The 27,681-nt window shown below is 43.2% G+C and overlaps 2 protein-coding genes and 1 long non-coding RNA gene across 5 annotated transcripts in view; 1 reads left to right on the forward strand and 2 right to left on the reverse strand.

Moving 5' to 3' along the window:
* LOC129822061 (ras GTPase-activating protein 2-like) overlaps window positions 1-9,515 on the reverse strand; it is a 45,781-nt gene extending 36,266 nt beyond the window's left edge. Inside the window, exons 1-4 of the mRNA XM_055879943.1 lie at window positions 9,310-9,515; window positions 6,200-6,323; window positions 2,998-3,101; window positions 2,803-2,897 (exon numbers count right to left, since the gene is read on the reverse strand). Coding sequence (XP_055735918.1) covers window positions 2,803-2,897; window positions 2,998-3,101; window positions 6,200-6,323; window positions 9,310-9,367 — 381 coding nt within the window. The 5' untranslated portion in view covers window positions 9,368-9,515. The remainder of the gene's footprint in view (window positions 1-2,802; window positions 2,898-2,997; window positions 3,102-6,199; window positions 6,324-9,309) is intronic.
* Window positions 8,574-27,488, forward strand: LOC129822072 (uncharacterized). 2 transcript variants are annotated; one of them, XR_008754444.1, is made up of 4 exons: window positions 8,574-8,774; window positions 9,812-9,884; window positions 22,419-22,503; window positions 23,148-27,488. It is a non-coding gene; the product is annotated as an uncharacterized LOC129822072 (long non-coding RNA). The 2 variants fall into 2 exon arrangements; XR_008754443.1 differs by having other exon boundaries at window positions 22,419-27,488.
* On the reverse strand, window positions 13,606-26,945 carry LOC129822059 (zinc finger and BTB domain-containing protein 38-like). Of its 2 annotated transcripts, XM_055879936.1 has the most exons (3): window positions 26,857-26,945; window positions 26,224-26,297; window positions 13,606-18,749 (listed from the first exon to the last, which is right to left on the reverse strand). In XM_055879936.1, exons 2-3 carry the CDS (start codon window positions 26,242-26,244, stop codon window positions 14,817-14,819), a joined length of 3,954 nt encoding a protein of 1,317 aa, XP_055735911.1. In that variant the 5' UTR covers window positions 26,245-26,297; window positions 26,857-26,945; the 3' UTR covers window positions 13,606-14,816. The 2 variants fall into 2 exon arrangements, with proteins under 2 accessions (XP_055735911.1, XP_055735912.1); XM_055879937.1 differs by lacking the exons at window positions 26,224-26,297; window positions 26,857-26,945 and adding an exon at window positions 23,969-24,060.
* Window positions 27,489-27,681: the final 193 nt, after the last annotated feature.

Here is a 27,681-nt window from a genome sequence, read left to right on the forward strand (position 1 = left end):
GAGAGACGTCACATGACATCAGAGCATACTGAAAGTCAACAGGATTTACTTCAGTATTTCTCCTATCAACATTGGTGGTATATGCCAGATCCTATTCAAATGAGTACTGTCTGATCTGTCCCATTCATTTACTCACAGAGGGAGAGGTACAGGCAGAGCACAGTATTCTGTAAGTCAAAGTTATCAAATGAGTCAAATTCAGCTATTATATTAATCTAGTCACAAGACATTTTAAATGAGCCGTGGCTGTTGTAACAAGGGGTAGTACAAAAGAGGCATGGCTCAAAGGTGTACTCTCTGAACATACGTTCAGAATTGACTTTTAGAGGTTAGGTTACATTCATAGTGCAGCCTACTCTATGAATGAGCTAAACGTTCATTCTAAAGTGGTGGATATGAGTAAGGTATTTGGCTGACTCCTCTAACCTCCCCAGTCTTTCTCTATGGTGGCTTCAGGTTTGTAGTGGCTGTGTGTGCATTAGGGAGTGTGATAAGCCACAGCTAGCTGTCATGTGAACCAGCGCACAAAGTCTTTATCAGGTCGGATGTGGTGAAGGCTGCTGCATTGCCTTCAGAAGTGTCAGAGGGAGGCAGAAAAAAAACAAAAAAACAAATGCACGCACTCCCTCTCCCCTCCTCAATACAGCATGAGTTGAGCTCAGATAGTGATTGTTGTCGCTTACGTTGTTGCTAATGGAAGATAAGGCTTGGTCGACATGGTGAGAACTACCCTGGCATGCCTGCTGGATTGAGTTAATGTCCCTAGGTACGTGTTCATTAGACACCGAACGAAGGAAAATGGACTGAAACAGGGACGAACTACCTGGACTAAGAAGCACTCTATAATGTTCTGCTGCAAAGCATTTTCTATTGCGTGCCCTAATGTAAGCGACCCAGCTCACTGCCACTCACCTTCAAAACATGGCCTGTATTGTACTATCAGGTCCATGTACAAGTATCCACTTGGCACAGATATAGGAACAGATTGTCCTCCCCAAGCCCTAACCTTGGGCACTTCTGAAAGGGCAACTTCAACATACTCCAATCTGTACCATCAACAACCGCACAGAAGCAACCACTTCTAACTCACTCTGTTCTTCTCAGCCTATTGCCAACTGCACTCACAGTTTCTGCATCAATTTCAACCCCTTTTTCAGAGAGAACACAAGCACACACACTGCAGTCCATCACTGATGTAACAAGACTTGGAACACCTACTTCAGGGTGAGTCACTGTAGAAAACACTCCTCAGAATAGCCTAGACTGGGGCAATTCCGCTACAATTGTTTTCACATATGACAACTTTGTGCAACATGACAGCGACGGGAGGCAACAACCTTGGGATTCTGCAGAGAGAGAAAAAGATTCTACAAGTCTTAAAGCCATATGAAAGGCCATGCATCTGCAAAGAGAGAGGGAGAGAGGCAGAGGGAGAAAGAGAGAGGGAGAAAGAGAGCGTGGAGGATACACTTCCTTAGACACTAAAAGGAGCCCTTTGAACGGCGGGTTTGCGACAGTGGAGAGAAAAAAAAAAAAACTGCTGTGCGTTGTGAAATACCTAGAGAAGACGAGCACCGTGTTTACAGTGAGATGAGCGAGACTGGAACCTGAAACATTAGGTTCTACCCGTGTCCATCTCCCCCACACAATGCTCTGAATGGGGAGCTTTTAAGCATAATAGATTGTTTCAAATCAAATATGGCTGCTCTCTCCATAGAGGATTTAGCCTAGCTAACACTGTATTCGTCTGGTGTTGCCCAATTGACACTATGCCCACAAACACACACAGCCAACTCGGCTCGGTGTCCTTCTGTTCTTCCTGGACTCAAACTGTGTCTCTAGTTGGGGAGGCAGCCCTGGTTATCTTCAGAGTGAGTCACTGTAGCAAATCCCTCCTCAGAATAGCCCAGACTAGGGCACCGCTAAACATGAAATGCTACAACTGTGGAGTGAAATAGGGTTAAATGGAACTGTCCTACACAGCCTACAGTGATTGGGTAACACGTCTGCGGGCTTAGGTCAGTTCAGGATGCTGTGGCAGCAGGACACGGGGTTATTTCAGCCCGTTCTCCGCCAGATTTCAATATCCTAAACTCTGCTCATCACTCAAGAACAAAAAACACTCACCACCAGGTTAATGACACCATTATGTAACCGAGAGGCATCTGACAGTAGCTTTTCAGTGAGGGCAGACGCTTACAGATAGCCTTGTATCGAGTCAATTGGAGTGTAAGAAGACCAGCAATTGAATACACCTTGGAGAGCAGAAGTCCTCTTTTTTTCCAGTCTTTCTCCTTCCTTTGAGCCAGAAGTCCTGCCATCAGAAACAGCAGAGCTCCTGGTTCTTTCTCAATTTTCGAAAAAGTACATCCTCTCCTTGCCTCATCCCTGATCTGAAAGAATTGACCAGGTGAAAGCCAACCAATGAGCTTCCACCATATTGTTGTCACCTGTCAAGTATTTTCCAATCAGTGTAGATTGAAGGGAAGAAGACAAGGTGAGAAGAGATTTTTTTATCAATTGAGCTAGAGTCCCTTTGGATCAGCCCAGTTGCCAAGCCTCTCAGCTTAGAGAGAATACAACAACAGGATGTGAGGAGGAGGAGGTGTCTGCTGCAGTTACACAGTTGGACCAAGCCAAATGTCTGACTGGTGACCAACTAGAATCAATACCATTGAACAGCCTTATGTTGGCTAAATGACCACATATAGGAACTAGCACATTGACTAGAAGGTGAACTTTACACCCCAGACCAACTGGGTACACATAAAGATGTCTAAACACGGTCTGACTGACACCCACCTGGACTTCAGAGTTAGGGTCCACGGGCTGCAGGCCGAACCAGTGCTCCTTCCCACTGAATTTACACAGTTCCTCCTTCCGGATGGACACTTTCCCTGAAACCACACATGGACAGACAGACGTCAACATACTTGTAAATCCTCCAGCTGAAAGCATAGTGTAACTGTGTGTGTGTGTGTGTCAGCTCCTACTCACCGACAGGCAGGTCCCTTTGAAAAACACCCTTGGCGAATACGTAGAAGGACAAACACTGAAATGGTCGTGGGATCTCAAAGTAGAAGTCCTCACCGTAGAAAGGGCTGGAAAACAACCACACAGGAAGTCGTTGAAGTGAAGAGCAAAACGCCATCTTTAGGCTACGTTCAGAGAACAGGCTGACCTCTGTGGAAAGGGAACATTTACTGAAAACTTGGTTGGCTTTTCATTGGGAAGGGTTTATGACTGATTAGCCTGATCCCAGAACAGTTTTTTCAGCCAAACAACTTATGTGACAAGGAGTTGGCAAGACAAACAGATCTGGGACCAGGATACTATTTCAAGAGCTAGAAGACAACACACCGACGACAACACAAACCAAGGCCTTATCCACAGACCGCCCTACATCAGCAATCATTAAACAGCAGGTGCTAAATATAGCCTAGCTCTGTGGTGGCCAGGCCTCCTAGGACTGACTGACCAGCATACAAGTGGTTTGGAAGAGCAGGCAGAGAGGGTGCCAAGCAGATGTACCATCCATCTATGACCAGGGTCATTTGCGTTCATTACTATGCATGGGCCGACAGGAGAGAATGTTTTGAAAAGGAGCTGGTGCAACTTAAACCATGTAAAAAAAAAAAGAATTATTCAAGTCCTGAGCCCAATCCCAATTGCTTAAAAATCTATCATATTTTCATCTCCGCCCCAAACCTAGAAATAGTTGCTAGGTGAAAGCGCATCATTAGGCTGGCTTCACCTGGTCAGTTCTTTCAGATCAGTGCAATGAAGGAGGTGGCGAGGACAGATGTTTTTAGACAATTGAGAAAGAGCCCTTCTGAGCCTAACAGGCAGTTAAATACTTGTCACTGTTATTAATATTTTCCAAGAAAATACAATTATGGTAATGTACCATAACTGCACATAGTTACTAGCCTGTTACATGGTTATTATGCAAAATTGTTACTTTGGTAGTTACTCTGGTATGAGGCATAATTTATGTAAAGAGAAGCCAGAATGGCTGTTGGCTGCAGAATGGTGTAGCTTTCTCAAAACAGTAGAAGCTAAGCAGGTTTAAGCATGGCTAGCAGGTGTATGACAGACCAGTACAAAAACAGGACAACTGACAGACATTTATTCCATTATCTTAATAAAGTCAAACAGTGCTAATAACGTTGTGATCTGTTCATAAAAGCTGTGTTCAAGTAAGGCTAGCTTCTATGCAATACTGCATGCACGGTTGGTGAAATGCCTTGCCTGTCACTTCCGCAGTGAGGGTTTGGCAACAGGCTGCAGACGCCCACGCATCCTCCAGTGCACATAATCACATGGATTTACGCACTTGTAGCCTCCACACACACACACACACACACACACACACACACACACACACACACACACACACACACACACACACACACACACACACACACACACACACACACACACACACACACACACACACACACACACACACAACCTCTTTCGTTGTCCCGTTCCTTCCCCCTCAGACAGATAACGGGTGTAAGCATTAGTCCAAACACTTGTGTTTGGCAAAGAAAACAGGAGTTTCTATTGGACAAATTCAGGTAGGTCCCTCCCCGTTTCGCCCAGTTCGCTTCCGTTTAAGAAACATTTTGCAACAGAATTTGAGTAATGAATACGCCCTAGATTCAACAAAACACATCCTAACGTTAAAGAAAAATTCCACTCAAAATCTTCTGGCATTTGCTTCATTAGTCCACTGTTGATTCAGTCCTAAATGTTTTGCATGTCAGCAATCAAAATGCTAAAATTGTCACAGTTCTCACAGATTGTCACATATTCAAATGCATCTTACTGTGCCACTTTCTGTATTTTGAAGGTTCTATATAGTTTGAGTGGCATTGTCCTTTGACCACCCCATAAGTAGAGTGTAATATGGTACCGGTATAGCTGCTCCACTGCAATTGTTTTCAAATATGACAACTTTGTGCAACGTGACAGTGGCGGGAGGCAACAACCTTGGGATTCTGCAGAGAGAGATTGTTCAAGTCTTATAGCCATATAAAAGACCATGCATATGCAGAGAGAGGTAGAGAGAGAGAGAGAGAGAGTGGGAGGATGCACTTCCTTAGACTCTAAAAGGAGCCCTTTGAACGGCGGGTTTGCGACAGTGGATAAAAAAAATCCTGATGTGCGTTGTGAAATACCTAGAGAAGACGAGCACCGCGTTTACAGTGAGATGAACGAGACTAGAACCAGAAACATTAGGTTCTACCCGTGTCCATCTCCCCCAGACAGCTCTGAATAGGGAGCTTTTAAGCAGCATAGTTCGTTTCAAATCAAATATGGCTGCTCTCATCGTAGAGGATGTAGCCTAGCTAACACTGTCCTCGTCTGGTGTTGCCCAATTGACACTATGCCCACAAACACACACAGCCAACTCGGCTGGGTGTCCTTCTGTTCTTCCTGGACTCGAGAAGCGTATCTAGTTGGGGAGGCAGCCCTGGTCGTCTCCAGGTTACAATAAACATTAAGGCTAAAGGGTTACGTTTTCAATGGTGTTACATGACACCTCCACATTGATCGTGAAGAACACATTTCAACGTTAGGAGAGATGGTAAGGAAATTATACTGTTATTACCCTGCCTGATGACATTGACACAAAATGATAAATGAAAAAAGATCTGGGTCCTGCAAGGAAGAGGATGTTACACATCATATGATATCACCATGGCAATAGTGCAATATAGGCTAGGCTAAAATGACAAGAGCAATGTCTTCACTGCGCTGTTCTTGCAGGCAGTGCTGTGAGGTACTTTTGAACATATGAAGGTAGCCTACATGTTCCCTTTTGTAAGGTGATCACTAGATGCCCATGCTACAAAGAACATAATTGGCTAGATTATTGTGACTGATGAGCAAGTATATGAATGGTGTATTCTTTATTTAGGACTAGGCCTACCTATACTTCCGAGTTCAGACCTTTGTAGCATGGCCAGATAGTGACTACCTTTAGTCTGAGGATGATGATGGAGGGAGATTGTGGCTTAGTTGGTATAGCATTGTGCTAGCAATGCCAGAGTTGTGGATTTAACCCCGGGGCCACCCATTCGTAAAATGTATGCGCAGGGCTGTGTCGCTTTGGATAAAAGCATCTGCTAAATGGCATAGATTATATAATATCATTATAATAATACTACTATAAAAAAAATGTTGTTACCTGAGACTCTTGTCAAACACCTTGGTCCGGAATACCTCCTCCTGGTCCAGGCTGATGGTGCAGAAGGTGCAGAGGTCCCGCTGTCGGTTGGGCCCCGAACACGGACCCAGGTTCTTGCCTTCACCTGCAGGATATGGAGGGGAGGGTCAGAGAGGCAGGTGGTGCTAACGTGGAAAATAGACTTCAGTCAAATAATTGCCAAGGTCTCTTTCCCATCGACCTGCTGTTACTATGGTTGATAATACCAATGTGAACATTTAAATCAGCGCTGTTCAATTCCGGTCCTGGAGGGCCTAAACACTTCTGGATTTTGTTTCTACCTGGTAGTTCATTGTTAGAAGGAGAGGAGGAAAAACAGAAGTGTTTTTGTCCCTCCAGGACTGACATTGAACAGCCCTGATTTAAATAATAAAAAACACCCAAAAGATAATTTGTTTCAACTGAAGTGTGTTCCGTAAGGCCTTCTTTGAAGATTTATTTTGATTTTGACAACGTCATGATGTGGCATGTAAGGGGGCCTAGTCATTTCATTGATGCATTTAGTCAGGATACTGAGGACAGCGCATTAACTTCCTCCCATCATGCTCCTGGCTCTGACAGTGGAGCGCTGATTCACAAATGTGAAACACCTCGGAAATATCCAGCCAGGTAAACTGCTTGCACCTGGATCAACAGCACAGCAACGAATACCCACTAAAATGTATATGCTACTGCACCATAAGAAGGACTGCACACCACTACCTGTAATAGAGCTCTGTCTGTCTACATCTGCTATATGGCGCGTCACCAGCTTCATGTTTCAATAGTTTCGCACATCAATGTGTGTGTGAACCACAAGATTATTCACTGTGTAGTGGTTAACAGTGGTCTAAATTGGTCTGGGATACATAAGGGTGAACAAACTTGAATGGAGAAAAGCCAGAGTCGGAGATCAGGCTCTTTAAAAGGGCTATTAATATATGTCTAATCCCAGAAAAGGGCTGTGAAAACCTACAGCAGAGCCCTGAGCTGCCACTAAGCTCCGGTGAGCCTGACCTGCAGGGGAGTTCAAGCCCTCGCTAACTCCACCCTCCTCCATGCCATCCTCACAAGAAAAAGCACTGGTCGCCATGGAAACACAGAGGCAAGAGGTCAAAGAGCAAACGTCACGCTAATACAAACTTCTCTGTTTGTACTGAATAGACTACAACTTCCATTGACACTTTTCGTTTAAGACATAAAGAGAAACCCCAAGAGGAAAAAAGGTTTCGTAAGATGGCAAACTGATTTTCTTGCCAAGGGTAGTTCCTCAATTTCTCTTGTTTCCTGGGTGCTAATCAATGCATGTTAGTGAAACTGCCATTTGTTTTGCACCCGATTTGTGTGCGCGCAAGTGCATAATGCATTCATTTATTATGTTTAAATGCACACCTATGATGACAGTACTTTGTGCATGTCAACTTCTGTGCTTGTTTGTACACTCATGATAGCATCTGCAGAAGTAAGCATCAGAGCCAGAGTGAAGGGGAGGAAGGCGGGGTAATACAGTGATACAGTAGTCTATAACCAAGGGCAGGTACTATGATTAGTCCTTTTTAGTGAAAACACTGACCAAAGGAGGAGTCCCATCTTTTAGACCATTGAGATAAATTCATACTTTACTAGACTTCGTGCAATCAAAACAGGTTTATGTATGCGATGCTTAGTATGTTGTTTTCCCATTTTGCAGTAGATAGTGTGAATGGTGTTGTTCTCTCTCACAGTTACCCTAACAAAGCTAACAGTATTGTTTGTGTGCCAGTAACATTCCATCAAAAGATCCTGTGTGGTACTGTGCTCATTCAAAACTAACGAACTGCATCAAAGCCAGGTGCATGTTTATGAACTCAAACAAATTCTTTATCAAATGGACTTTGACAAAGTTACTTATATATCTGCTATAGGCTAGCTGTTATTCATAGATGCAAGTAGATGCTTACAGAGGATAATAACAATGATGGATGTAGTCTTGATGTGGAATGTGTTTAGGACCTCAAGAAGTCTCTTAATTGCAAAAAAAAACAAAAACAATGCACCGACATCCATGGAAGGAAGAAATGTCAGTAATCAACCTGTTCTTATGATTATGACTTTTAATTGATCTTATTCACGTGAGTAAACTGCATTGCAAGGGTCACACAGAACTTATAGAATGTATTATGGAACTTTTATTAATTCATGCTATTTTCCTGCTCAAAGAATGATGGACAAGGGTGTTTGTGACCAAATATATCACGAAAGTGTAAAAGTTCCACTCAAAGAAGAATACATTGTATCCATTATCTTTGATGAAATTAATATTTTTCTCAAATCTGGGTAAATTCACGTTTTTTTCCCCTTATCAATATGACAGTAACAAAAAACAGCTTGTAGCCAACCCTGCTGGATAAGGGTATGGCTTAAAATTTCAAAATAATTTCTCAAGTGATGACTAATCTGGAATAGAGTAATATCGAAACTAGTTAGTTATTTCAACACAATTAAATTTCAGTACCTAACCAACACACGGAGACAACTTCCTGCCACGAGCGTTTCGCAAGATGAGAACAGAGACAAGGTAACTAGCTAGCTACTGGTAGCGTGAACTAGCTATGAATGACAAATTATTATTAGATAGCTAGCTAAGATAAGATACATTGAAACAAATGAATTACCTGTATAGGGAGTGGCACAATTTCACGGAAAGCACTTTACGTTTGCTAGAAAAATAGACAGCTAAATTAGCAACGTAGCTAACTAGCGCGAGCCAGCTAACAGTTAAGCTAGCCAGTCCTAGCTCATGTGTTTTGATGCGTGTGTGGATTTCAAACCACTGACTGTGCTAACTAACTAGCCCGTCTTTGCATAGGCTTTTGTTAGGAGATAACCTAGCCGTGATATTAAAATAAATAGCTACATTGTGACAGCGTTTTCTGAAAATATAAAATAAGTTTTATCGGGCCCGGGCAACATTCATTCACAACAATGTCTCAATCTATCTTCATGAACTGGCTGTGTTGATCGTACCGCGCCCCTCTTTTTTCACGTCGTTTACTTTGTTAAACCCTTCAATTGAAGAATGCCGATACAATAAATACATTGTTCGCACTTACATATCTTTCCCCGCAGGCTTTGTAAAATCCGTATTCTCGTGTCCTCTTCTTCCGCCATGGTCCGACTTGACTGTATCTGTAGCTAGTACATTCAACGCTTAGCTATAATATCCGTTTATGAATGCAAGCGAAGGGCCAACCTACTGCAGCGTCACTACGAGCGCTATTGGCCGTACGCTGACATTAGACTAGACTGGAGAGACTTGTGTGAATACTATTCACTGCACTGACTCTCACAGTTTGTAAAACAAGTGGAAGCTCTGTTCCGAATTCACACAAAAAAAGTGTCAAAGATGAGAGGATGCGCCCCCCCACTCCTCTTTTGGTACAAGGCCTAGAGACACGGAATTTGCACAGACAATACTTGTATATTTTGTTATTTGAAAGTTAACAATGTTCAGGCCTACTGCTGATATATTTTTGCAAATTCGGATTATGTGCTTTTTTCAGTAATACAGGGAATTGGCTATGTTCACTTCTCTCATCTCTTTCTTATTTCAAGGTATTCACAGTTTGGATGGTGGATTGCTTATCCAATACTATTCAGGACATTCACAAGGACAGAGGGAATACAGGTATGCACACCTGCCTGCTCAAGGCAAGCAGAAATGAAAGTGCCTTGTGCCTGTCAATTCGGGTGCCAATCTTCTTTACACCACTGGAACAGCACCCTAGACCCAACCTTATACTAACTTTAGAAAACCCTAGTCCCAGTCTTATCTTCACATATTTTTCAAAACTGTAACCCATGTCCTCATGTCCTCATAACGCTTAACCCTAGCACCAGTTTATCTTGACCTCAAAACCCTAACCAAACCCTTGTGCCCACTTTATTGCAAGACCTTTTGAAAACCTTAACCCTAATCCTAAACCTGACCTTATTTTCATATGGGTGATTCCTCATGAAACTAGAAAGAAAAAAAACCATGATTTTGGGGATTTTCGCAAAATGTAATCAATAGAAGGGTCCTTTGGAGGAAGGATTGTTGACATATATTTGACATTTGTATCCCTCTTAGATGTAAAGTCCCCTGTTTAGGGGACCTGCATGGTTCTGGTACCGGTTCCGACTGACATTTTCACTTATAAATCGGATCTGTGGACACTAGCTCAAAATGGCATGCATTGAGCGATAACCTTGGTTCCCACAGACACAGTAGTATATTGTCTGCCTGTGTGACGTAGGACGTTAAATCTGAAACCACTTGAAGCTCCTACCATTTAATTCGCTCTTCCGACTGTCCATCAACTCCTGGCTGAACCCTACATCACATCCACTGAAAAAGCGCATGCCTGCAATCCTTACATCATAGCGCAGCAGGTGAGAGTGGTTTCATCACTATAGCATATTCAGAGATCGATTTATAGCCATTAATCTAAAATATTTTATAGATTTTAAACAAAAAACTATTTCTGGTTGTCATAGATGGACAAATTTAATGTGAAATTGATATAGCTCTATTTGACGTTCACAGCGGTGGGGGCAGGTGTTTTGATCAAGAGAGGCCTTTAGAAAATATGCACATTTTCTCTAACACTAGACAAACAAATATGTATTTTAGTTATAAGGAAGGTGAAATCTTATAGTAAGCGGTTTTATAATATGATTATACTACATTTAGAAAGCATATGTCATTTCAAGCCTTATTCATACAGTTTTGTTGAATAGGAAATACATCATATAAAATATTTCACATTTTCCTCATTTGTACTGTGTACTTGCGCTTGTGTCTTCAAAAGTGACTACACCTGAGCAATTTCTATTAAAAAAAAAACAGAAAGGTGAGATTTTAACCTTTCTTGGAGTATGATGCATTACTAGTTACTGTTTATTGTCTTCTCATGATTAATAATTACTTTTGGAGATTATGTAAATTTCATTTCAGTTTACATGTGGTTACTGTACTACTGATGACACTGCCTTGATCAGCCTGTTGCATGCTGACGAGGAACACCATGGCCTGGTCCTAAATGACTGTAGAGTGGTGTATCAAATCACACTTGGTCCTCAATACCAACAAGACCAAAGAGATGTGAGTAGACTTCAGGAAGTGTACAACACCTACCTCTGCAACATCTATCAGAGGTCAGAACATGAAGATTGTAGAGGAATACAAATATCTGGGTGTCCTCTTGGACAATAAGCTCCAGTGGAGTAAATGTGCAGACCTGATCTACAAAAAGAGTCCGAGACTGTACTTTCTCAAAAAGCTGGGATCTTTTAATGTTGACTGTACTATACTGAATCTTTCATTGAGATTATTTAAACTTTTTGTATTGTTTGTTGGTTTGGCAATGCCACTGTCAGCCAGAGAAATATGCTGAGAAGGATTATCACCACAGCAAGCAAGGCACTTGGAGTCAAACAGACAGGCCTGGATGATATCTTTAAGTTCAGGGCCCTCCGCAAGGCTCACAAAATCATTTTAGACCCAAGCCACCCCCTGTACCTGGACTTTGAACTAATCCTCTCTGGGTGTAGGTATAGGGCACCTCTCGGCAGGAAAACAGAACTAGACAATAATTTGTGCCAGGTGTGATATCCCTCCTAAATAGCTTGGGCTAATGTTCCTATCGACCCAGTAAGGCTAGCAGGCTAGTCTCTTTTTATTGGTATGTAACTGTTATGAAAGTTCTATTGTCAATTTTTTTTCTATTTAAACAACACTTTAAACGTGTACATGACACTTTCTTTTGGACGAGACTGACTTTATCAAAATGATCCTATTTACACTTTGGCGTCAATTTTAACACTCTAATAAATGTTTCTGACTAATATCGATACCACATGGGCTGTTTTCTATCAGAGAAGTTGTTTATTGCCTTCAGTTGCGCTTTAAATCATACTTGAGAAATAATTAATTGTAACATTTGTAACATTTTGGCCTTACCCAGGCCTCGTTTAAGGCTCCACAATGTTTCATCTGTAGGTGCTACAAAGCACCTACAAATGTGTGTCATTTGAAGCTTTACCGCTTGCTCTGTAATATGAGTAGCAGTTTGATTTTAATACAAATGATCTTATATTGAAAATATAAAAAATTGATTACTCAAATATAGTGATGAACATAATATACAATACGGACATATCAAAGTTCCAGAGTGGGATCTCCTAGTTTTAAAGTTATGGCCCATTTTATTCAGATAAATTGGCATAGCATGCTCCTTTACTTGTATCATTGCACATCATGCAAATCAGCAGCAGAGGGCAACCGTTTTCACATTCACTCTGTTGGTAATGCTTACATATTGGATTATAACTCCAAAGTAGCAGAGATCCCATTCTGGGAATTGTGTGCTTGTAGAGTATGTTATGATCAACAATATATTGAAACATTAGCCAAATCAAAAATGTTATATTTTAAATATTCATAAATGAATGAAAGAAAATTGGTTTTGTAATCAAAATACTACTCATATTGCAGAGCAAGCGGTTTCATATGACAATTTCTGCTTTGTAGCACCTACAGATGAACCATTAAGGAGGCCTGGGTAAATGTCACATTCCAGCTTCAATGAATGATTTCTCAATTATGCTTTAAGATACAAATGTCTATTATGTCAACAATCCTTCCACCAAAGGAACCTTATATAGACTACATTTCATGAAAATCCCCAAAATCATACTCATCTTTTTGTTCTAATTTTGTGAGGAATCACCCATATGGATGTTTTTATCTATGTGACCACTTACCTCATCATGAAGGAAGTAGATTAGATGACCAGATGCTTGTGTTAGAAGAGGAGACCAGTGTGATTCAATTTGCCGTTTCTATAAACCAGAGGAAGTTTCAATGTACAAACCTAACCTGCTTTGCATTTGGTTATATGGTCCTTATGGGTATCAGCCATGATGACTACTCCATGACTATGCTTTGATTTGTCATATGTGTATTATTATCAATAACTTTATTTAGACTGTGTAGCCAATTGTAAATAGTTAAACTCTCATGGCCTGTGACTCACAGCCACCTCAATGGTTTAACTTTAATTGAAGGAGCAGAGAGTAGTAGTTAAGGTTTATCCAGAAACTGGTAGCATTAGGTAACAAGGGGGTTGCGGAGGAGGAGAAGGTAAGAACTGTATTACCAAATAAACCTGTTACCAGATCGGGGCCAGTCCCGACTCCAGGGGGATGGGGAGAGGGGAACATCTGGATTTTGCTTCGTGTGGGCCAGACTCTAAAATGTTGCTGGGTTTTGTTGAGGGATGATGGGAAAGGAATTAACTTCTCAGATGGGCTGACCCTCGAGGCCACCAAGTGACTGTAGAACTGAATTCAACAGAGCACCAGAGTAAACAGACAGTCAGATTTACTAAGCATTTGCACTTTGCAAAATCTACACACACTTTTATTTACCGAAGGTAATACAACTGAGAAGTTAGGTAAAACATTTAACACAAAGGTAGAGGAGCATTCAGTAAAGTAAAGAGTAAAAATATTAGATGGCTTAGATTTGTTTTTATTTATATTTGTCTTATGAAAGTAACGGCTGCAAACTGCATCAGTGCAAGGACTTACAAATTATGGCCTCCTGTGTGCTTATTTTATCTAAACAATAGGAGGGTGTGTGTGTGCCATGCATTCATTTGTCCTCTTAATTCCAGAATGTAGCTTAACAGCTCTTCTCGGCAATTCCAGACAGGTTTGTTTGTTTATTTATCTAAATAACCCAAGACACAGGAATATAAAAACAAGCATGTATGTTTTCTTCCTGTCATTATCTACTGGTTGATTGATTAATTATTTATTCTCTCTGACAAACTGCAGTTTGTCAACTTTGTAACACTTATGTATATTATTTTAAAAGACACACATAGGGACTCATTCATTTTGGTGGTGCTATCAGTGGTAATGACACTACCAAAGTGGTGGACAGGTTATTAATATGAATGGTAGCCTATACAGTGTAAATATAAATTATTATAAAGTGCAAATAACAATGCACAATTAGCATAGGTAGAGAATATGGACAGCACAATAATTATGAACTAGTCTCAAAGCAAAATAAAGTACAAAAATAAATTACTTTTTTTTTTAAACATGAAAAACGACCGATTTGTGTTATAAGTGAAGAAGATTCAATTTACATAGATGTCAGTTAGGTCCTCATATTCAATATCTGCTTTCCATTGGCAACTTATTTCAGATCTATCTGTTTTCCAGACCCAGGTCAAATACACAATATCAAATAATGTTTTCAAAGTACTTGAGGTGAACTTGATTTAGTTTGGGTCAATTCCATTGTGTCCATTATTTCGGGCAAACGAACATAAATCAAACTAACCTAAATCAAGCACAGCTTTGAAATCTATTGACATACAGTACCAGTCAAAAGTTTGGACACACCTACTCATTCCAGGGTTTTTCTTTATTTTTACTATTTTCTATAAATATACTAAAAATAAAGAAAAACTCTGGAATGAGTAGCTGTGTCCAAACTTTTGACTGGTACTGTATGTATTTGACTGTAGGTCTGCAACTTACTACATAGGCATATAATCACTTAAAAGTATTTCCCTCCTGAATGATAAGTATTATGTTTATAAAGAGGTCTTTTCTTTGCACTGTATGTATGCTTTTCTGACTTGGGCGAGGAGGGAGTGGTTGCTCTAGTGACAGAGTCTTTTTTCAGATATGTAGAAGAAGACTGCCCATAGCTAAAATGACTGTCTGCTCCTGGTGTGGCCATAGGGTCCTTATGGCTGGGTGTCTCTCTACCGATATAGTCTACTTGCTTCTGCCTTTTGGAAGTGAGGCTTGTCTGATGTTGCTGTTTATGTTCAATGCGCTTTTTAGGCTTTCTATACTGCATCTCTGAAGGGGAAGGCTTTCTGTACTGCATATCTGAAGGGGAAGGCTTTCTATACTGCATCTCTGAAGGGGATGGAGAAAAGGTGTCGGTGCAGGGGGGTGACATTGGAGTTTTTTGATAGTGTCCATCATTATTAATTCTAAATGGAATCTCTTTCTCGGGCGCCACTGACATGTAGTCATCTGTGTCCTCCCATTCCTCGTGCTTAGGCTCTATCTTCTCTGTTGAGAACCTGCCTAGCAATCCCGCTGGCGCTTTGCTCTCCTTGTCGATGCTATATTGATCCTCCCCTTCCTCTGTTTTGATGACATGCTTTTTCAGATTTAAGCCTAAGTCCAAAGTTGCTGGGTGTTTTGGATCTGTGGAGTAGTTGTTGCTGCTGTACCCCTTTCCTGCTGTCTCCTGGTGTTTTTTTTCATGGCTCTTCTTGGTTGCGAGGTAGAGGAAGCGCTGGGGGCAGAAGGAGCAATGATACCGCTTCTCTGTGCTGGGGCTGCGGGCACAATTGTCAAAGCAGGAGCCATTTTCCATACAGCTCTTGCATACGTAATCCCTGCTGTCCTCAGCGGTCTCAAAGCTGGCACTGGGGGATTCGCCGGGGGGACACTGCTTTGCACAGGTCCGACAGAAAGTTGGGTGACAGCCAATGACATGCGCTCTCAGACCAGATGCTGTTATGAAGGTGCTTGCACAGATGTCACAGGTATATGTCGTCTTTGGGCTGGTGTTTCTGAGACGTTGTTTCAGCTCTCTGCCCTCGCTGGAGATGCTCTCTTCAGCACTTCTGCATCCTTTATCCAGGTAGTCTTTGCTGGCCCTGGGCACTACTGAGGATGTCATGGAATAGCGTAGACAACGTTTCTCTTTTCTGTGTTTGGATCTCAGTTTCTTACTCTTCTTCTTGGGTTTGTAAGAGTAATAGGGACGCCAGAGCTTGTCAGCTGTGTCACGGTCAGTGAGGTCATCGCATGGCTCTGGCTCTATGACAGAAGTGACCTCTGTCCTGAAGCGGAGGCTGGAGCTCTCCATGCTGCCCTCTGTAGGCCGGCCCTGGTCCCAACACTCCTCTACCTGGCTCCCGCTGCTTCTTTTCTTCTTCCTGGGGAACAGCTTGGAGCCCTTGATCCTTCGGCGAATGATTGCCTCGTTGCCAATTTTCACTGTGATCTGGCAGAGGGGTAGAACATGACCATCCACGGAGGGACCTGGACATGCAGGCTTGGCAATGTACGTTTCAGTTTCCCCCCCTGCAGTCTTGCTAGGCATCAGGCTCTCAGCCCCTGGTAGAAAAAGCTGACTGGTCATGGCTTCAATTCTTTGGGCTGCAGCTGAGAGCTCACATAGCCTGTTCAGAGAGCTGGGTTGGTTAATTTTTAGGATTGGTAGATTGTGACTGTTGCCCTCCGGGTTCTTAAACCTTTGGAATGCGGCACCATCTCCATAGTCCATTGCAGGGGACTCCACACCTGCCTGCATTATGGCCAAGGGGGTTGTATAGCTATATGGAGGCCCATTATGCTCGGAGTGAGAGGCCTGTTTTCCTGTGCCTGCAACTTGGTCAACATCTTGGTCACAGGGCTGATCAAAACTGATGCGTGGCATTACAGATGCCACCACTTTTGGAGTGGCCATGAATGTCACAGGCATTGAGAATATAGCAGCATCTTGGTTACTCATAGCGCCACCATCATCAAATGAAGGGATGGGAGAGCTGCAGCCCAGCGGGGCCTGCTCACTGCCCCCCAGCTCCTCTGAATAGGTCTGACTGTAAGTCTTGTAACGTCTCTTTCTAAACTTCATAGGTAGAAGCCTGTAGAGTTTTATGGGGTAAACGCTGCCTTTAAATCCACCATTTGCTGACTTCTTACTCACAGACAATCTGGGATGGATTCCGTGGAAGGCCTTCTGGTGGTTCTTTAGGATGTAGTAGGTCATGAAGGTCTCTAAGCAGAAGATGCACTGGTAGCGGCGCTCACCTGTGTGCCAGATCTCGTGTTTGGTGCGATACTCGGCTAGGGCAAACACTTTATTGCAGTAGTGACAGGGGTACGCCCTCTGCCAGGAGTGCACATTCTCGTGGCGCTTCAGACTGGAGACGGTCACATATGCCCGTTTACACACACTGCAGTTATAGACCCTCTGGCCTCCACTAGGTTTCACTAACCTATCTACAGCCTGCAGTGTTTTTGACGTGGGGTTCTTTTGGAGGCTGGTTGGAGGGAAAGGGTCAGGAAATTCAGGAGGAGATAACTGGACATTAGTTACTGTATTGTTCGTGCTTGGCATGCTGTCTGAATAATGGTCTGCCCTGGCCTCTTTGCCTTGGGGCTCGTGTTCAGGCGAGCCCCTCTGTGTTTTCGTGCACACCGTCTCGTGGTTCCGCAACCGCTTCAAATGCATGAACTTCCTGCGACAAAACTTGCAAAACAAATGACTGACAAACCTTTTTTTGTGCATTTCTGTGTGTACGGTGAGAAGTGCTTTATTGGTGAATATCTCTGGACAGTGCTCACAGCTGTAGATTGATATGCTATCATCTGTGTGGGGTGAAAGTGGAGGTGGGTCCAGCTCCCTGTAGCCATTATCAATGGCTAGAGGCAGCTCATTGGCCCTGCTTGTATGCACTATCTGCGGGTATAATGACGGGGGTGACGTTCCCACAGGTTGTACAGTGGGCTTAATTAATGCCGGGCTGCTTCCAGTAGGATGCACAGGTTCATGTGCTACAGCCGGTGTTGGAGGTGTGCTTTTACTCAAGGCGGCTCGCAGTCTGTGACGCTTTTTGAGTGGGCCACTGTTCCTGCTGGCCAGTTGTCTTGGTTGGGACTGTGTGGGCTTGGTGCCCTTCTTGTTCCCTTCTTGTTCTTCCTGGTTGCCATCCCTGTGCTCAGGGTCCCTGGGTCCCTGGCTAATAACTGCGTAGGAGTGCTCTGACAGTGCCTGCATGGGCTCATTGTCCACTGCGAGGGGGCAGGGGGCAGGGCAGCCCGCTGGGGTCTGTCCAAGATCAGGTGATGGCCTCTCCCCCCTGTGCAGGTCTAGTGGGGTGAAGAGGTTGTTCCCGGAACCCACCTCAGTGATAGAGAAAGCATTGGTGATCCGTGGGCCTCTTGCACTGTCTGGTTCCTCTGGCCTGGAGGTCTCTTTCTTTGCTTTACGGGGCCCTTGGGCTTTACTATGGCCTGTGGTCTTAACAGGGTTGGTTGAGGTCTGGATCTGTGGCCCACCTGAGTCCTGCCTGTCTTGTTCCACTAGTTTCTCTAAGAAGGGAATCCCCAGTCTTTTTCCAGCTGCCATCAGGCATCTAGTGTCCTCTGTGCTAGGTGATGATGTCACCTTGGAACAGTAAAGGAGGTTGAGGATGCTGGCGAACACCTCAGACCTCAGGTCGATGAGCTCCAGCACCTGGCTGGAAGTCCACACCTCTGGGGAGGTGAAGGCGCTGCGGAAGTATCCGCTGCAGGCAGCCAGGATGTTCCGGTGGGCCCGGAACTTTACATCCCCCACCACGATGGTGACATCACAGAAGAGGCCCTGGGAGCGCTGCTCGTTGAGCCTGCTGAGGAGCGCCTGGGGATGGGAGCTGTCCATCAAGCCCTGGGTGCAGGGAGACGTCACGGTCATCTGCATAGAGGACATAAAGGAAATTTCAAATTGGTTTCGAAACATTGTTAGCCCATTGCTTATAGTCACAATGAAAAATATGAACACGTCATTACATTTGTACAAACTGAGTCCCATGTGGCTCAGTTGGTAGAGCATGGCGCTTGCGACGTCATGATTGTGGGCTCGATTCCCACTAGGAACAAGTATGAAAATATATGACTCACTACTGTAAATTGCTTTGGATGAGAGTGTCTGCTAAATGACTAAAATGTCAAAATGACTAAATTGTCATTCTGGAATGTAAGAAAAACATATGAAAGGGGTACATACTTTTTCTTATGTGGAATTAGAAATTGTGTTATTTATTCTTAGATTCTTTAGTATTCAAAATATTAGTAGGCTATAATTGTGCAAACAATAACATTTCCTTTCATACAGAGATAATCTAAGGTATATGGTTTGTTACTTTGATTAAGCATGGGCTGGATTTGGAAGTAATGGCCTTATGGAAATCAAGTGGAATGTGTGAGTTTTCTAAGAAAGCGATCCCGCTCTTCTTACTTTGTCACACTAGATGGCAGCAAAGTTTGAGATGATGCTGGCACGCCATATCTTGAAGAACTGTAGGCCCTATCTTATTTTCTTCAAGCATATTCAAATAGATTAACCAGAACAATGCTTAGTTCTCATGAGAATATACTAATGTAATATTTACTTAATGAAAAGTAACAACAGCACAAAGATTTCCTCTTGACATTACCCTTACAAAATGTTTACAATGCTGTACATGAAGAATTTCTGATGATTCTCTGTTGGAAAAAACAACATTGACCATACATTGGAAAAATGTATACACCTGGAAATGAGCACTCACCATTGTCTGAAAACCAATTCAATTAAACTTCTTGCTTTCAGACATTTTTATTTTACATTTCTGAATAATTGCCTCGTATGTGATAGAACTACATTGAACAAAAATATAAGCGCAACATGTAAAGTGTTGGTCTCATGTTTCATGAGCTGAAAAGATCCCAGAAATGTTCCATACGCACGAAAAGCTTATTGCTCTCATTTTGTGGACACATTTGTTTACATCCCTATTAGTGAGCGTTTCTCCTTTGCCAAGATAATCCATCCACCTGATAGGTGTTGCATATCAAGAAGCTGATTAAACAGCATGATCATTACACAGGTGCACCCTGAGCTGGGGACAATAAAAATAAACTCTAAAATGTGCAGTTTTGTCACACAACACAATGCCACAGATGTCTCAAGATGAGGGAGCGTGCAATTGGCATGCTGACTGCAGGAATGTCCACCAGAGCTGTTGCCAGAGAATTTAATGTTAATTTCTCTACCATAACATTGTTTTAGAGAATTTGGCTGTATTTCCAACAGCCTCACAACCACAGACCACGTGTAACCACGACAGCCTTCCACATCCGGCTTCTTCACCTGCAGGGTCGTCTGAGACCAGCCACCCGGACAGCTGATGAAACTGTGGGTTTGCACAACCAAATAATTTCTGCACAAACTGTCAAACTGTCTCATCACCAGGTTCATAACTGACTTCCGTGGGCAAATGATCACTGGAACTCTGGAGAAGTGTGCTCTTCACAGATGAATCCCGTTTTCAAGTGTACCGGGCAGATGGCATGTATGGCTGTGTGGGCGAGCGGTTTGCTGATGTCAACATTGTGAACAGACTGCCCAATGGTGGGGTTATGGTATGGGCAGGCATAAGCTACGGACAACAAACACAATTGCATTTTATCGATGGCAATTTGAATGCACAGAGATACCGTGACAAGATCCTGAAGCCCATTGTCGTGCCATTCATCCGCCGCCATCACCTCATGTTTCAGCATGATAATGCACAGCCCCATGTCACAAGGATCTGTATACAATTCCTGGAAGCTGAAAATGTCTAAGTTCTTACATGGCTTGCATACTCACCAGACATGGCACCCATGGAGCATGTTTGGGATGCTCTGGATCGACATGTACGACATCGTGTTCCAGTTCCCAACCAATATCCAACAACTTCGCACATCCATTGAAGAGGTGTGGGACAACATTCCACAGTCCTCAATCAACAGCCTGATGCAGAGCAAAGGAGATGTGCCGCGCTGCATGAGGTAAATGGTGGGCCCACTAGATACTGACTGGTTTTCTGATCCACGCCCCTACTTTTTTAAATTTAAGGTATCTGGGACCAACAGATGCATATCTGTATTCCCAGTCATGTGAAATCCTTAGATTAGGGCCTAATACATTTTTTAAAAAATAGACTGATTTCAGTAAAAAGTTTGAAATTGTTGCATATTGCATTTTATATTTTTGTTCAGTATATATTTGTGAACCTATTCCTGAAGACGTATGGCTTCCTGGAGACTCTTCTCTGTTTTGTTGTTTCCCAATCTGGTGAGGCACATTAGGCTACTTAACGCAGAATGACTGCAGTCTGGAGGCTGCCCACTATGTTCTTAATAAACACTGACTAAGCATGCTCTAGTCAAGTGCCTGGAGCAAAATGACTTGTACCTGGCAAGTGATACTTCTGGTGGGGTGGAAACTAGAATGAGGACAAACATGTGATTCACCCAGGATTTGGAGTCGCTCTACCTGCTTCAGTCAAACGTTCAATGCCATTCCAGGTCACCAGCCATGCTAGAGTCATTGCCCTTATTGGCTGGTAGGTACATCAGCATAATTCATACTGAGGGCTCAGGTTGATGGCAGTAAATGAGATGGTAAGATTGTCTCACCTGACTCATTCGCCCTTTCTGCCCCTAGCGTTAGTTCATTATTCATAAGCACTGGAGGATTGTTTTGACTGCTCTCACCCACACACAGCTGAGACAGAGCTAATACAATTATAGGAATACTTAACCAACGCCCTATAATTGAAACGGGTCCTCTGCACTGGGCTACAGAGCCACTGTAGAGGAACGACCACCACGGTGACCATTAAACTCTTTTCAGCGTAGAATTCAGTTGCTAATCCAGTCCCTAATCGCACATTCACGGAGCGCACATACGGCTTACACAAACACGCCATCTGCTTCACTATATCTATAGACATCTGTAGAGCATTCCCACTGGGATCACACTGGTTGAATCAGTTGTTTCCATGTCATTTCAATGAAATTACATGGAACCAATGTGGAATAGATGTTGAATTGGAGTTTGTGCCCAGTGGGTTGTGTTATGTTTGTGTGTAACGTCTTCCGATGCTTTTGCATGTGGTTCAGTGCGATTTTAATGTCTCTTGTCTTTCTGTCTAACCTAAGAGGAAATTAAAGAGCATAGCACTTCCTGTGTGTTCCTCCCAGGGGAGTGGGCCTATGTCACTGTGTGGACTGGTCTGAGGCAACACCTCTGTCAGGCTTTTAAACAGGATGATGCTTAGGTTATCTGCAAAGGCAAGTAGCTTCTGAAGTTAGCGGAAGGCTATATTTAGGCTATCAGCATTTCTTTTTGACTTTCTGTTTGCATGACTATTAATATGATTATGCCTATATGCTGCTGAAGCCTAGGCAACATAGTTCTATTTTTATTAGCATCCTGTGATTTTTGTCCCTGACTTCTTTTCAAAGAGGTCTCTGGAAACATATTTATTTTAAGATCAGTGTCACAACATACTTCCTAATGCAAAATGTCTTCTTTCCCTGTTTGACTTTTAAGATGCAATCCCTGATGTCCGGCAGAGGTGCTTTGGAGCGCACCACAGCTTTGCTTACAGAGAGAACAAGGCTATCTGATGGTTAAGGTCAGCTCTGCAATTGTGGCATTGTTGTTATGCATATAGTAGGGCAGCTTATAAATGTGCACTACCAAATGCTGATAATGTAATGTTCCATGGCATGGCGGCCATTTTCTATATTCTTCTTTATCCTTGTTGAAGGTGAGCTGTTGGGGTAGGTTAAAATGGCTGCCTGTTTATGGGGTACCATTTGTCCCTGCTCCAGGTTGCCATTAGATCATGATGTTGAGATGAGACCTCCTATTCGTAACAAAAATATCATTTTCCATATACCCTTAGTTGAATACTGCGCTAGAGGCATCCCTATTGCTTGTTCAACTACATTACACCTACGTGTTTTAATATTGAAACTGTACTCATTTTCAGTCTCTATATTTCAACTGACTTTCCTAAGCATCACATTCTACATATTACTCAGAAAAGGCAGGGAAGAACGAATAACCTAATGACAGAGGTTAGATTTACATAATTGCACAGCAATAAACCATACATTCCGCCCCAGGCCATAAACACTAATTTGACTTAACATGTCCGTATTGAAACATAAAAATGTGTAGTCACTAAACTTATTATTAAAGTGATCAAGCACCCTTGTTTGAAGAAAAAAAAAATCTTAATAAAATACATATTTTTGCTAATGTTTTCTCTAGGTGCCACGATTACAATATGGCTGGCAGCAGACAGAGAAGAGAAGCCTTACGTATCGCTGTGAAATACAGCCTCCTGCCTCCCCGTCTGACAGGCCTCTGTTGTCATGGCAACATGCTGTGGCGCAGCACTTATTGGGATTCAGATTCAGACGGATGGCGGGGCTGGTGGGCGACTGCATTAGCCGTCCGGGGATTTGGTGTGGTCCTTCCTGACAGCGAGCCCTGCCTGTCTGAGAGCCACAGCACCGCAGAGCTGCCAGGCTCCAACGCCACTGCAATGGAGGCTCGCTGCCCTTTGTTTCCACTCTGGATATGTGTCAGTCGGTGTGTGTGAGTCTGCAGCAGAAATGCAGCAGCCCGATGGACTTTTTCTCTCTTCTGATTCAGCCTTGATGCTGATTTCCCCTGGTTTGTGCCGTTTTCCTTGTATTTTCATCTGGAAATTGCCCGCATATCTGCGGTTTCAGTTGATTATTTTCAATGAGGGCTGATATGACCAATTTTCTCTCATCTTGATGTGCTTTACTCTGTTCACACATTGAGCGGAAATTTTGAATTTGTCATCAACGGTTGTCTCTTTGCCACACCCTAGTTCACTGTGCCTTAGAAGATCATGCAATATGCATTTCAAAACCTTAAAAATTAAAATCCCCTAATTTCTGTGAACCACAAGACGAGAAAAAAAACTGTCTTAAATACAAGCTGTCTAGTCAAACAAAGAGCGAAAATGTCATAGCAGAACCCACTCAAGCCACCTCATGCAATATGTGTATTTCCGTTAAAGATAGGTTGTAGATTGCGTTGAAACGTGCAGAACATACCTTTGCGAATCAGATAAAATGACACAGAAGGCGAACAGCTGACACAGAAGGCAAACAGCCAAAAACATTACGCAGTGTCCTTCCACTATAGTTCATATTCTCTACCATACAGGAAAATAACTTTTGTGAAAGGAAGGCGAAAGTAGACACTTTTTTTTTCTAGACTCGTCGCTGCTCAGTGGTGCTGTTGGAGGCAGAGCTTTCGCTGTTGTCTTTCCTCCTCTCCCTCTCTCATTCCCTCCCTCTCTCTTTCTACGCTGATCACTCCAGCTTCAACGTCCTTCGTCTCTCCCTAGGTCCTGGTCGAGTACTCCTGCTCTCTCCTCTTCCACCCAGTCCTGTCCTGGCTTGCCTCAGCTCTCAGACCATTGACCACAGGATTCCCACATTGAAGTTTAAAAATAGCTAGACTGGACTATGGGTCTGTCTGCTGCCTCTGTGCTGCCCGGGCAACTGGAGCCCAGCGGCATCTACTCTGCAGTCGCCAAGCAGGAAACGGCAACTTTATTAATCATGGCTGAGGACGGTAAGAGAGAGCGGCTCAGTGCTACATCACACACCACTATGCCGTGCTGCACAGATCACAGAGAAAACACCTAGGTTGCACGCCTGCTACCGGGGTTACGGCGATACAACTTCAAACAAAGCGCACCCACAATCACATTTCTGCTCAACTTCTACACTGACACCATTCATACTGTATCTCATAGTCCAAAAGGGAAGCTGGATCTGTAGCTCACTTTCAAACACAAGTCACATCAAGCTCTCCATCTGTCTCATGCCTATGCACACATTCACTTTCTCTTTCTGTGCTACTGTGTACACTCAACCCTCTCTCGCTCTTTGTCAGCACATCTGTGTGCATTGCCTCATGAACATGATAAGCCTACAATGCTCTTGTTTGTATATAGCAGCATGATCAATGAGATATCTGTGACTATGTATGGTTTATTTCTCTCATCTGCTTCTTCACTTTCAAAGTACCGTAAGAGAAAGTGAGAGAAAAAAGAAGATGTAGAAGAGAGCAGGGGGAGAGGAGGACCGTCATCTTTGTGCAGGCTGCTGATGGATGGGAACACAGAGGGATGCCTCAGCACTGCAGAGTGCAGGAGGGAGGGGCTAAACCAGGCAGGCAGGGCACTGCTAGCCCCACCAGCTGCTGTAGATGCACACAGTCGCTTTATGCGTATGAAGGCGGAGGGGTTTTATTACAAGTGTTTTTGAATTTGCATACGTGTCTTAGCTTTCTTTCCGGGGTCAGGGATGCGGCTTCTGCACCCGGGTGTGAAATCCATGTACATTTTACTTGGTCTCACAGAACAGATTGACCTCATGAAATGCATGGGAGACATTTGTTGTGCACTTTCTATCAGTGTTCGTTCAGCTTATCATGAAAATCCCCATGCCTCTGTCCCCTCCTGCTCCCTGTGCTTTCTCTCTCTGCTCATTACTGGTCACATGGCCTTGTGGTTGTGATCGAGACGCACACAATTAACCACAAGCTCAGCCGTCTGCCAGCTATTTCTAGTGCAGGCCTACCCGGCTTGATTGTTGACATTACCTGAGTGCAATCAAGGCCTCTGTCTGCTTGCATTGGCCTGGGTAAGCAGTACACCAGCCTGGAGCACGCCAGCCCTCACACTTCTTTCTGTAAGCCGCTGCACTTTGGCATGACCTTGTTGCTGTGGCAACATTTGAAGAAAACAGTGCTACCTTAACAGCATGGTGGTATGAAACAGTAAAGGTTGCGAACCTTACACGTTCTGGGAGGGAGCCTCTTAAAGCAAAAGGAAATATGATTTGAGTGGCCACTATCACGCCTTATCTCAGTTTTTCCTCTGGTGTCTTTCCGTTCTCTTCCTTCAGTGTTAAGACATTCCTGCTATGTATGGTTAATGGTCTTGCCTGCTTCCTCCCCACTTTTCCTGTATTTGTAGTCTTGTCTGCAAAATCAATTTCCACTGGTGCACTGCAGGGTAACTCAACATCCCAAAACAAATAATAAGTAGCCCTCCTTTACCATCCATGCTCTTTGTTTTTTTACAGTTTTGAGAATTGCAAATTAAGTGCCTGCAGTACCTACTGTTTGTCTCAATTACCACAACCCCTCTCCCACAGTATTTGTTAGTACTTCGAATGTCTTGCAAACAAAGAATACATAAAGAGCGGTTGAAATTTGAACAAATAATTTGGACAAATTTATATTGCTATGAACACATTATTTGTGGATATCGGAGAAATTAAAAAGATCCAACCTGCTGATTCATTGTTGCCATTCTCTGGGATGAATTCTTCTTTCACTCTTGAATAATTGCTTGGAGATTCATCCCTGTCAGACAGATCACATATCAACAATGTTTGATGTGACTTTCCCATTTACTTTTAACATTTAATTTAGTTTTAATAGAAATTGTCTAGATATTTTCCTTTCTTCTGACATCCTCTATTTTTTTTTGGCACACCCATCCGTTAAATGCATTACAGCTGGGATATTTTCAAAACCACAACAAAAGAAGACATGCCTTTACTGCCTCAGTCTGTCCGTAGCCACTTGCAGAGCCCCGCTAGAGACTAGACTAGAGGAACATTGATCGGCAGGGAAACAGAGCCCATAGCGCAAGCCTGACTAGGCCTTGTTCTCTCTCAAAATACACACACACACACACACTGCGTACATAAACACTGATCCTCATTACTGTTGCGCTGGCACATCCAACTCACACATGCTCAGTAGCCGACTAACATTCTTTCCTCACGGATGGTCCTACAGGCCCTTTTGCTGTCGCTATGAAAGTGAGCAGTGACTCTGGAGAGAGAAAGTGTAGGAAGGAGAGTTGTAGCTAGCCAGCTCCAGGCCTGCTCTTTCTCTGCCTAGCCATATAATTTACCTTCTAACTTCTCCTCTGTTTACTCGTGGCTGGCTGCCTGTGTCTGGGCCCAGCCTGGGCACAGATTCTCCCTCCAGTCCACTCCTGAGACGCTGCCCGTCTGGAGGCCGATGAGGCGCTGACACTGCTGCGTCACTCCTGCTGCATCACTGACCTACAAAGAGGAGATGAAGAGGACATGAGGAGGAGGGGTGGTGGGAATGTGTTGCAAGGGATAAATGAAAGAGTGAGCTCTGCCCAAACGCATAAATAGAAAGTGAGGCTTCCGGCCTGGTCGACTGTCGCAGGCCTAGCCACTGTGGTATTCAGGAAGTGGAGCCAGAGACAGATCTTTTATTGTTACGTAATGCATATTTTTCCTCCCAGACCCAGCTGAGGAGGCGGTGTTTAGCGACTCTGACTCAGACTAATAATAGAGCTCAGTACCATTGAGGGCCGTGTGTGTGCGGGAATCTGATCCATTTCACCCCCCGAAGTGAGGTATTTGGACACAATTGATTGGTTGATTTTTTACAACTTAAAGACACGTTTTTAAACAACAATACATGCATTAAAAATTATCTCCATCGTGTCCTTTGTAACGTTTCAATGTAAAGACAGATTTTTTTTATTAATAAACATGTTCTGTTTTACATGACTCTCCTCTTTATAATTTAAAGGGTGAGTATGAGTTAGTTTCTTTAAACAAATTAAGTGGGGTTATGTGGCCTATCTTTCTGAGTATACTACTAAAATGTTTGCTCTTTAAAAAAATCCCCTTTCACCAAACTTCCCTTGCACTTGGAGGGTTCACACATTTTTCTCTGATACATGTGCTAAGTAGGC

Source organism: Salvelinus fontinalis, chromosome 24, assembly GCF_029448725.1.
Source record: "Salvelinus fontinalis isolate EN_2023a chromosome 24, ASM2944872v1, whole genome shotgun sequence".
NCBI classification, from domain to species: Eukaryota; Metazoa; Chordata; class Actinopteri; order Salmoniformes; family Salmonidae; genus Salvelinus; species Salvelinus fontinalis.